The 11,556-nt window shown below is 53.3% G+C and overlaps 3 protein-coding genes across 3 annotated transcripts; 1 reads left to right on the top strand and 2 right to left on the bottom strand.

Annotated features, from left to right (window-relative positions):
- Window positions 1–1,880: 1,880 nt before the first annotated feature.
- On the bottom strand, window positions 1,881–5,564 carry HMPREF1541_10999 (ATP synthase subunit beta, mitochondrial; the record flags this gene model as incomplete). The annotated part of the gene is made up of 10 exons (XM_008715668.1): window positions 1,881–2,575; window positions 2,630–2,673; window positions 3,239–3,432; window positions 3,478–3,794; window positions 3,845–3,887; window positions 3,944–4,029; window positions 4,135–4,310; window positions 4,776–4,885; window positions 4,933–5,126; window positions 5,252–5,564. The coding sequence occupies 10 exons, from the start codon at window positions 5,562–5,564 to the stop codon at window positions 1,881–1,883; spliced, it is 2,172 nt and encodes a 723-aa protein (XP_008713890.1).
- A 600-nt stretch (window positions 5,565–6,164) lies between these two features.
- On the bottom strand, window positions 6,165–6,813 carry HMPREF1541_10998 (uncharacterized protein; the record flags this gene model as incomplete). Its single annotated transcript, XM_008715667.1, has 3 exons — window positions 6,165–6,308; window positions 6,358–6,409; window positions 6,458–6,813. The coding sequence occupies 3 exons, from the start codon at window positions 6,811–6,813 to the stop codon at window positions 6,165–6,167; spliced, it is 552 nt and encodes a 183-aa protein (XP_008713889.1).
- Window positions 6,814–9,742: 2,929 nt separating this feature from the next.
- HMPREF1541_10997 (uncharacterized protein) lies at window positions 9,743–10,680 on the top strand (the record flags this gene model as incomplete). The annotated part of the gene is made up of 3 exons (XM_008715666.1): window positions 9,743–9,874; window positions 9,942–10,222; window positions 10,299–10,680. The coding sequence occupies 3 exons, from the start codon at window positions 9,743–9,745 to the stop codon at window positions 10,678–10,680; spliced, it is 795 nt and encodes a 264-aa protein (XP_008713888.1).
- Window positions 10,681–11,556: the final 876 nt, after the last annotated feature.

Below are 11,556 nucleotides of genomic sequence, written 5' to 3'. Positions count from 1 at the left end.
CTTTTACCACCGAGCAGAAGTCTGTGAAGGAGGAAGAAGGAGGAGACGGTGAAGTAGTGGATAGAGACTATCAAGTGCCGCCATCATAGCGAACCCTAATGTTGAAACCTGCTCCCAGCACTGAATAGGAGTCTATCAAGATGGATGAGGAGGAGGAGGAGCAGCAGCAGTCAAAGCTAGCTGGTTCCATGGCTGTGACTACATCTGACTTTCGCGTTTGCGGTGTTGGGATGAAGGCCGGCGGAAGAGCAGTAGAGAGGGTCGTGGACATTAGGTACCGACAAGGATAATAGGTAGAAGCTGTGTGTTTATGTATGCCGGAGGAGGAGAGGGAGAGGTAATTGTTCTCTCGACTGAAATCCTCCTCCGACGACGACGACGACGGGCGATCGACTTCACTGGCGCGGCAACGGCCTTCTCCACAACCTCTCCTCCACCCCCACGTAGTCCTCCTGAGCTCCGCCTCCGTTGGCTGACGTTTGAGAGACAAGCGCTACAACATGCTCTGTTGGTCGTGGCGGCCCTCGTCTTGGCTATGACTCCTGGTGACAGAATCGGCGTCTTTGGCCATCTCGCCGTCTCGTCGTTGATTTGACAGCGGGTAGCTCGATATTAGAGGGTTCGCTAGAGGCGTCGTCGTCGTCGTCGTCAGTAGCTTCGAGCTTTGAGGAGTCGCTGGTGTCGAGTCAAAGCCGAGAAGAAAAAGCAGCAGCAGCAGCATCGCGGTACTTGAGATCCTTGGAGGGGCCACGCGAGGCAGGTTCACCAGGGGTCGACAAAATTGATGGGAAGGCACCTGGGTTGGCTAGAAGCTCACAATAAAGGCTCGACAAGATTCACCAGCGGGCCTCCCGGACATATACAGCAGATCACTTTTGGTAGTTGATGAAATTGACTGGCGCCCTCCTCGGACCCGCATCACGGGCTTTTGGGTGGTAGTCTGCTGTGAGTTCCTGGAGCCTTCCCGTCAATTGTGTCGACCCTCGGCGGTTCGGCCAGAGCCTTGACCGGAATTCAATCAAGAGCGTTGCTCTTGCGAAGAGGCCGCTGTAGTAGAAAAGGCTGCAGCTCAGCTCGACACGAGTCCCTGTAGAGGATAAGGCGGCCCCCAGGATGGCGTCTCTCAGGGCCAGAGCAGCAGATGTTGGACACATAAATCGGTGATCATCTTCGTGCAAGCGTCAAAGAGACTCGTGAAGACCGCTTCAAGTGTCTTTAAAGATCCTCATACCCGCAGGACTAGGCCCGTCAGGGGTTTTAGCACCATATGCAGCCTTCGCCTATACTGAGGCCGTTCATAAAGTAGGCGGGCGCCCTCCTGAGCCCATTCTACGATCCTAAACCGGAGACTGGGAGTTTAGTCGGCTTTGACGTTGGAAGGCCTCTCCAGACGTCATTACTAGGCCAGTAGACATGTAAGATGAGGCGGCGCAGATCGTGCTGATTGTGCTAGAATCCTGGAACCTGGCGATGTAGTAGGGTGGTGACAAGGCCAAGACCTGCGATTATATTTGGCTGAAAGCCAAGGCGAACATCCACCACGCGCAGCCCAACCCACGTAGGCCTCGAGATCATCGCACAGCAGTCGGGCCTGCAGAATTACAAGACGTAGCGAGATACGGAGAACGTAGGTAGCAGAAACAGGCAGAAGAGGTCTCCATTAAACTTGACCATGCAGAGACGATCCTCTACCATCGATCGCACTAACAGTACACAAAAAGCATTCCGTTCTGAGACCAGGATCAAGTGGAGAGTGAGCTTCTGTACAATTGACCCTCACATTGATCTGTTGCCGTCTGAACCGCCCGTGCTTTGAGTTCGCAACATAGGAAAAGAGCTTTTGAGTTCTTGTCTGTTGCACCACCTCTCTAATTCACCGTCTATGAAGAGCCCTCCAACTCGGCAAGAATCTTCTCACCCTTGGCACGGGCAGATTCGAAGTCGCCGACCATGTAGAAGGCACCTTCGGGAAGGTCATCACCCTCACCGCTGATGATCTTCTTGAACGAACTGATGGTGTCCTTGAGGTCGACAAGCTTGCCCTCGATACCGGTGAAAACTTGAGCGACGGTGAAAGGCTGGGACAAGAAACGCTGCAGCTTGCGGGCACGCTCGACAGTAAGCTTGTCGGCTTCAGACAGTTCGTCCATACCGAGAATGGCGATGATATCCTGCAGCGACTTGTACTCCTGGAGCATCTGCTGGACACGGGAGGCGGTATCGTAGTGATCCTGACCAACGACACGGGGATCCAACATACGAGACTTGGAATCGAGAGGGTCGACAGCGGGGTAGATACCCAACTCAGAGATACCACGAGACAACACAGTGGTGGCGTCTAGATGGGCGAAAGTGGTGGCAGGCGCGGGATCAGTCAAATCGTCAGCAGGCACGTAGACGGCCTGGACTGAGGTGATGGAGCCCTTCTGGGTGGTGGTAATACGTTCCTGCATGAGACCCATGTCGACGGCCAAGGTGGGTTGGTAACCGACAGCTGAGGGAATACGACCAAGCAGGGCAGACACTTCAGAACCGGCCTGAGTGAAGCGGAAAATGTTGTCAATGAAGAGCAACACTGCGGAAAGTCAGCCATGAGGACGGACGACGAGAGTAGCAGCAGCAAACTTACCATCTTGACCTTCTTCGTCTCTGAAGTACTCGGCCACAGTCAAACTGAATGAATAAAAGATGATTAGTATATGAGTCTTGTAAGATGTTGCTGCTGAGGAGAATTGTAGGTCGACCGCTCTGAGGGAAGGTGCGCCTGCCTCCACCAGGGGTCGGCAAAATTGACGGGAGGCCTCCTCGAACACACAGCCCAGCTCTGCGTGCGTGACATGTTAGGAGTTCGTGGAGCCCGCCCGTCAATTTTGCCGACCCATGGTCTGTTGACCCATGGTTTGTCGATCCATAGGTTGGGAAGGCACGACTGCCTACGCAATGGGTCGAGAAAAGTGACGGGCGCCCCCTCGGACTCGCAGCTGCCCACAATCACAAAGCCTTTACTGTGATTTCGTGGAGCCCACCCCTCGATTTTGCTGACCCGTAGTTTGTCGACCCTGATTTGGGAAGGCATAATTGCTTGCACAATAGGTCGACAAGAACAAGGGGCGGGTTGAACGAAATCGCAGCGAAGGCTTCGTAGTTGTGGGCCCGCTGTGAGCCCGAGGAGGCGCCCGTCACTTTTGCTCGACACCAATCGCGAGGACAAAAACAAAAAGCTTCAAAAAGGACTTACCCAGTCAGAGCGACACGAGCACGGGCCCCAGGGGGCTCGTTCATCTGACCGAACACAAGGGCGACCTTGGACTCGCCATCGAGCTGGATGACAGAGGTCTCCTGCATTTCGTGGTACAGATCGTTACCCTCACGGGTACGCTCACCAACACCAGTGAAGACTGAGTAACCACCGTGGGCCTTAGCGATGTTGTTCTATAAACGTTAGCCAGGTCCAGCACGCGGAGATACGAAACGTACAATGAGCTCCTGGATGAACACAGTCTTGCCGACACCAGCACCACCGAACAGACCAATCTTACCACCACGGGCATAAGGAGCCAGAAGATCGACGACCTTGATACCAGTAATCAGGACTTCGGCAGTGGTGGCCTGGTCAACGAACTCCGGAGCAGGAGCGTGGATGGGAGCTCGCTTGGTGGCCTTGATGGGACCTCTCTCGTCGATGGGGTCACCAGTGACGTTCATGATACGACCGAGAGTGCCGGGGCCGACGGGAATAAGAATGGGAGAGCCAGTGTCAACGACCTTGTGGCCTCGGACGAGACCTTCGGTACCTGCCGAGTACATCAGAAAAGCTGCGCTGGAGTGTTGACGCAATCCTTACCGTCCATGGCAATACATCTCACGACGTTCTCACCCAGATGTTGCTATGCGCCTGTCAGCCGAGCTCTTTTGATGATGTCGTTATGGTGTTGCAGCGTACCGCGACTTCCAAGACCAAGCGGTTGCCCTGGTTGTCGGTCTCGAGACCGTTGAGAATGGGAGGGAGGGTTTCGCCATCGAACTTGACTGTGGTCCAACTGTCAGCATCTGGTGTGGGTATTTTGGGGTAGCCTCAAGCTCTCAAAAGCTATTCCGGAGCTTCAAAGCGACGTGAGGAGAAGATTTTCATACCGTCAACGACAGCACCAATGACCTGATGGATCTTGCCATCCTGAGCTTTGTCTGTCGAGGCCCATCTCCGCGCAAAGGGCTGTGCAAAAGCTGGAGCAGCCTTTTGTCGCAGAGGGGTGATGGTGGATCGGGCAAAGGTAGGGCGAGCAGACTTGCCCAAGGCACGGGCGATGCCGCTGTGAACAGTCAGTACAAGCTCCTGTTTGATCTCAACGTATATGAGGACGTTGATGGAGGGGCGACAGACCTCTTGAGCATCTTTGCGGATAATTTGAGGGTGCTGAGTGGAGAGAGGAAGGGTGTGCTGGAGGATGTGCTCAGGGTCAGTGAAGCTCAGAAAGGATGAAGAGCTCTCAATCCCGGCCTTGGCAAGCGAAATCACGTGATTCAATGAGGCTGAGCGGTGCTTCTCTCAAGGCTGAGAATTTCGGAATAGATAGGAACGACAAACTCCAATACACAGACACAGGCAGGTTTCAGCTCACTGTCAAGGGACAGCGAGTCTTTATTTGGTGAGCTCCTGCAGCAGCGACTGTATTTACACAAAGAAGATCTGCCATTTGCTGGGATAATTGCAACAGTACAGTGCAGGGCAGTGGATATAAACCCAAGCAATTCACATCCTCCTAAGATACATTTACTCTTCGGGCTCCAAGCTGATTCCCCGCGACTTTGCAGGAGGACTCTGAACATGACCCTTGCCCTTGTATGAGTCGCTGCTGATACCGTAGATGGGGTTGGATTTCTCGGCCTGACATGGTTAGCTCTAGCCCGAGCGTGGCATGTGGTGTGACATACCCTGAGATACTCGTTGGTAGCTTCTTGCCATTCCTTGGTCATTGATCTTGGGGGAGGTCGGGCGAAGGCATGAATGCTAAAAAACAGACCGCCAGAGATGGCGACACCGATCATAGCGTAGAGGAAAACCTTTGACCACTCGCCCGGGGGCGCCTCTGCACGTGGACCATGAGGCCCGAAAGCGATCCACCAAGCTATTCAAGTCAGTGTTGGATCTTCTACGCGGGCAACCCGTGCTCTTTGAGGCACACTCGAGGCAGACTGGGCATAAACGCTGCGACTATCGCATTGTCATGACGTAGATGTGGTGAGCACATACCAGCTTTCTTCTCTTGCAGAGTCATCTCATTCCAGTCAACCTTCATTCTATCTCTCAACTGCATCCACAGCTCAGCCTGCTCTTGGGGGGGCATGCCTTCCCATCTCTTCTCGATGCCGGCCAAAGTAGGGTTCGAGATGGCGTGAGCGCCCCGAGATTGAGATTGGCTGGTCATAGGTGCATGTTGAATGGCGGAGAAAGAGGGTGCAAGACGAGCAGTCGAAGTCTGAAAGCTTCTGATCGATGTAGATAGCTGCTTCGAGCTGCCGGCGGTCGCGGCTTTCGCAGCACGGGGTAGGGAGCGGAGATACATGGCGACGAGTCGACCGGGGAGCTAGAGCATGGAACGGAGCGGCGCTGGGCTTAATGCTCAAGCCTGAAGCTTCACGCCCAAGGTTTTGATGTGTTGGACGAAGTTGGGCGCGGCTAGCGTATCACAAAGGGTGGTGTCAAGGTTGAGAGTTGCAGGAAGAAACGCAGAGCTCACTAGCCCGCCCAGACAAAGTCTTGGCGCAATCCTTGCAGCTGGGCTTCAAAATGCTGATCATCACACCACCTGCAGTTGAACTCACTGAACCATGTGCCTCAAATGCACTTGCTAAGACAAACGACAATAGTGAATCATTATAATAGTAGAGTGGATGGATGTAATGAAGAAGGAACGGATACCGCTGAAATCACACTCGCGACTCTCCGCAAAAGTCTGAAATGGCATACTCAATCTCGTGGTTCGTGTCTATCATCGCTCCTGAATTTCGAAGCCTATCTCGCAGCTGCAACAGCATGCTCGGATCTCAAACTTGAGCGCGACGCTTGCCGCCTCCGAATCTCCATCGTTACGCTCAGTCTTCGTCACGCAGCCTGAACTGCTTCGTAGCCATGCAACATTGTATCATCGATGAGAAGATTGCGCTCAAACAGTGCCTTTGCCCTTGCTGGCCTCCTTGAGGAGGTCAGCCCATTCGAGCTCACCCGGGTCATTGGCCTGCCAGTTCATGGCGATACCGTTGAGGGCGTTCTTGAGGGTTTCACGGGAGCTGGCGTACACCATGCGGGACTAGATCCAGGTAAGCGATTATATACGTTATTGTGAGCGGAGTCCGTACCTTTACACCGGTGGCATCCTGGTTGATATAGGTAATGAAGGCAATCTTGGATCTGTACTTTATCAGCGACGCTCTTCAGACCAACCCCAGGCGTGCTCACCTCTTGCCTTCGCCGCCCTCAAGCTCGAATTCGACATCGTAGATGGCATATGATGGACGATCCTTGCCAGAGCTCTCTTTCTTGCTGATCAACTTCTCACGGAAGGTATCGTAGTCGGTCTCGGAGCCAATCTCGTCGACAACGATCTCTTTCTGGTCGTCAGAAATCTTGTAGATTATGTACTTAGGACCGCCACGGCCGGCCTTGAGCTTGAGGTCGTTGAACGCAGAGACGCAGTCAGGGTTGACTGAGAGCCTGTATAGAGAGTTAGCGGCGGCTCGAAAGCCGTTGAGAATGGCGGTTGGGCTCACCCGGAGACAGGCTAGTTTTAGATTAGCACTGAGCACAGCCTGCATGCGAAGGAGCAACTCACCATGTTCGATAGATAGGTGGAAAGATTTCGCGATCAATGAAAAGGCTAAACAAAGTGTTAGACCGGTCGTCGAGCAGTCGAGGTCCAGCGTCGAGGTAGAAGAGGAGTGGGGGTGTCTGTGCGGACGAGGCGGAGGCAGTGTTATAGCATACGTTGCAGTGGATGTTGAATTGAGTTGAAGACGCACAGTTCAGTCAGACTCTAGTCAGGCAGCAAGAATTCCAGGGAAGATGCTGCAATATTGTCACTATGAGATCAAAGGACAACAAGAGAGGCGGCTCGTGGGATGAGTTGGCGGGGCGCAGCCCGGTCTCTGGCCCCGTCGCAAATTTGTACGGTGGTTCTTGCCGGCAACCACTTTCCCCGCCGGCCTCACTGCTCGTTGCTATGACAGCCTTCTGGAAGATGGTGCTCAACATCCTTGTCTTCTTCACCTTTTGCTATGACCTGTAGCTACTCGCACACATCGCTCTGCATCCCAAAAACTGTTCTCAATAGTCCTTTCGATATTCATTCTTTCACAATTCAGGATTCGCCTGATTCCGGGGCCGCGCAATGCTTGACACCATCAATATCGCTGCCTGCGGTGTCAACGCTCTGCCTGATTTATCCATGGTCTCTGCCTGGACGCTGCCGGAAGCTCCTGTCCTGCTCTGAACGAGGAACACTGAACTCTCGTACAACTGAGTCTTGCCACGATCGCGTTTTTGTAAACAGTTTTCGCGCATGGATTCTGCCCGATGGCTTGAGGTTGGTGACAGTAGTTTTTCGCTGAGTCGACAGGTCCTGGGACTGTTCGCGAGTTGATCTCTTGTTCCTGTTTTTTTTGCCCTTCTTTTCCTTCCTGCTTCCGCCCTGCTGGGTTGGTTGCGTCGTCGATTGTGAGGACCGGTCTGCTGTTGTGTTTTTGACAGGGAGAGATATCTCAGATCTGCTGTCTCTCCCGTGATCGGGAACGGAGTTCTGACGTGACGACGACTCCGGGGCTATCTGCTCGAATTCGATTTCATCAAGGTCAATGGCGGTGTCGGCGGTCCGCCCGCTTCCCGGCAGCTTGGGTCTGCGATGAACAGTACGCGGCTCACTCTTTACGTCGACCGGCATTCCGACCTCTGATGCTTGATCACCATCAGCTTCATCGTCTTCTGAAAATCTTGTGGCGCTCGCCGAGCGCTGGCTGGCCCTTCCCAGCCTTTTCTTGCGGCGATGGCTACCTGGGGGGACCATAATTTCACCAACGGGTTCTTCAGCAGATACTTCTTGATACGGAGTGTGTCGCTTGCGCTTCTTGGATTTCGGACTGGACTTTGGGAGTCTATGTGGAGTGTCGATTTTCTGCTTTTGCCGAGGAGTGCTGCGCTCCGCGGACCGGTCGTCGTGAACTGGATCTTCACGGACCTGGACCTGTCTTGGGCGTTCGTCGCCGCCGTCTACCAGATCACTATCACCACCAACTCGCTGCCTGGACTCATAATCTTGCAGACGCTGAGTGCCCCGTGCGCGGAGGAGAGTCAACTTAGATCTATGGAAGTCAGTCTTCACAATTCGTATCATTCCTGGAGCCCGACTTGCCTGCAGGAGGATACTGAGAGCCTGCCTTCTCCCACAACGTCGGCTGCTTTGATGAGATCGAGCTTAGAGACCTCTGATGGAGGCATCATTGCGAGGGCGACCTCGAGCAGCATGGCCTCGTTGTGAGCCTCTGACCAGAAGTTTCTGGGGGCTGGCCCCGTTGGGAGCGGCATCCTTGGCCACGCTGGCCGGTTGCGACCTTCAACACAGGGTAGCAGGATACAGTGACGGAAGTGAGGACGGAAACAGTTGGAAGGCGCGCTGAATCCCACGTCGCCTTTTTTTTTTTTGCCTTGCAGCACCAGCCTTGCCATTGCTCTTGGCAGAAGTCGCACCTCCTTCCGACTTTTGACCTCTGCTAGCAGCTGGTACATTCTCAGCTACGATTGGCAACTTCTTGATAATTTGGACTGAACGCTCTCTCAACTAGATACGCTACTTACCAACACAGTGGGCTTCCTTCGCCAACTTGACCACTACTCCTTGCTCCGCCTTAACTACTACAATGCCTGAGCTGAACATTACCGACAAGGACAAGTAGGGATGACATACCATCTCTCAGAAGCAAGTCAAGCTAACGATCTGCAAGGAGCTTCTAGCAGCTCTCGTTCTGGTGCAAGATTCTCTCACACGCGAGGAGCAATATTGTATGTCTGCTAAGCTTGGTGAGATGGGCGTCGACATGAGCTGGAATGGTGAGTACTGTATCCTGTGCAACATGAGCGCTGGCTAAGTACACTCGCAGCTTGTAGGTACGTTTTTGTGGCTTCGAATCATTGGCCATTTCCAGTTTTGTTATGTTCCCTTTACTGTTCCGCCATTTCACAACGGATGACTCGACCCGATCTCTACCACCCGTGCGCATCCTCAATCTCTCTCACACGATCGAGCATATCTACCCCAAGTCATCATGCCCTCCTCAAAATCCTAGGACGCAGATCATGACGCTTGCTTGCTGCAGTACTTCCAGCTCGACCCAAATGCTAAACAAACCTACGCTCACTACGCTCTTGTGGGCGAGCGGATGGGAGAGGTCTTGAAGGATACGATCATGCGAGTGCACCGCCGCGCCTACAGCATTGCTCCGAAATCCAAACCGCATCACTCTCCGTTTGTCAGAACATGGGCCCGGCCTAGATTGACTGGCGAACCTCTGCAATCGAAGCACACTGTGGCTGGTAACGTGACCTGCGAGTGAAAAGACCATCGAAGTCCCCACCACCTTTCCCTCCCCAATATTATGCTTAGTCTGTCAATTCTGTTTCCGCACGACTTCCTATCGTCACTACTACGACACCGTTCATCCCAACCATACCACTCTTTCCTTGCTCACCTTCAAGATGCCGAGCAATGCCTGGGATGAGGCGCGCAATGCCGAAATCGCCATGCTTTTTGCGGTCATCAAGAATGAAGGCAAAGCCAACTTCACCACTGTAGCCTCTCAGCTTGGCGAGGGGTTTACAGAGGCTGGTGTAAGGTGCGTTTGTGCCGGCTCCCACTTATGCTGTCTGCCTGATTTTTCTGCTCTGCCTTTGCCAGCTGGCTGCACCGATTCCATTTTTCTTTGTCGACCCCGACCTCCGTACATACACCACACCAACATTCGACCAAATCCTCATACTTCGATCTCTTCATCCCCCCCCTGTCATCAAGCCATCCTCTATCGAGGCTCTCATCACTATGCCCAAGACCTGGGATGCGGCGCAGGAGCGTCTTCTACTCATGACTGTCATCTCAACTGTTGATACTAAGCCGTCTTCTGAGCACTGGGCTCAGATTGCTGGTGTTATCGGCGACGGCCTAACTGCTTCTGCTGTCTCGTACGATCCTCATGCCACTGCTTTGTTGCAGCTGACCACATTACTTCATGGTATCAAAGCTAACAGCACATCACAGGCAGAAGTTCTACAAGTTGAAGAGAGAGTCGGAGAAGCTGCTGTCTGGTGACGGCGCTGCCGCTGCCCCCGCCCCTCCTGCCACTCCTGCCTCTGGCACCAAGGCCACCGACAAGACTCCGAAGTCCAGCATCGGCAAGCGCAAGGGCCGTGCGTCTGCGGATCCAGAGGCTGATGATGACAACGCCGCCACCGCTACCCCATCCAAGAAGACCAAGAAGACCACCGCCGCCAAGATCAAGAAGGAGAACAAGAAGGATGATGAGGTCAAGACTGAGGCTACTGATGCTACCAATGGCAACGGGGTTGAGGGTACTGCCAACGGCGCTGCTGAAGGAGATGAAGTCGAGGCCAACAAGGTCGCTAACAAGAATGGCATCTGAGCCCCTTGTGACCGTAAGTCGTTTACAGTCCGCTCCCACAGACACAACTCGATAGACTAAGCTCTAAGCGACGCTAGCAGATCTCGATATCATAACGGCTATGCATTGCGCTCCATTCCTCGACGACTTGATCTCTTGATCAGAATCAGAATCACACCATGGTTTCTATGCCATCCATCCACAGACTATTGGACACAACCAGTCAAGAGCTATCCAAAGAATAACTCTTGCATGAAGGAGACAAAAAGGGAAACAAAGTCCTGGCGCCTGGTTACTTGGTAGTCGGGACTGACAATACAAATGAGAGATTCCCGTCTATTCTAATGGGACTACCTGTTTATCTCGGGACTGCTTTCCGTGTGTGCGTCGTGATGGCCGCAAAAAGTGTCAGTTGTTTGGTCAAGTCCTACAAAAGGCTATACATCCTCCGCTGCTCCATGGTAGACACCGGATGGAAACATTGAGTCTACCCCAGAAGCTGCAGTAGTCGTCGTATCAGCTTCGTATAGACTGAGCATCTGCCACCTTAACTCTGCTAGTCCTGAGGTGTTCGCTAGACGAAGTCTTCCTAGGCGTCGCCAGTGTCCTTAGTAGCAGCCTTAACAGCACCGGACTTATTGACCATATAGCCAGAACTCTGCGCAGAGTCTACTCTAGACGCCCATTTGTGGCGGCTTCGCCACGCTGAAAGCCGCGGACAGGGGTACAACATGCTTAACATCGTTTTTCATTAGTATATCTTGAGCTCATCATCCCTAATCAATCCATGTTTGGACTGCGTCTTCCGCCTAACCGCCTCGGTTGCCAGTGGTGGTGTGGACATTTCACTGTTCTTTTGCGTACTTTTTAAGCCGCAGTCCCAAAACACCATCATCC

The sequence above is a fragment of the Cyphellophora europaea genome (assembly GCF_000365145.1).
Source record: "Cyphellophora europaea CBS 101466 unplaced genomic scaffold supercont1.16, whole genome shotgun sequence".
NCBI lineage: Eukaryota > Fungi > Ascomycota > Eurotiomycetes > Chaetothyriales > Cyphellophoraceae > Cyphellophora > Cyphellophora europaea.
This window is presented reverse-complemented; position numbering and strand designations above follow the sequence as displayed.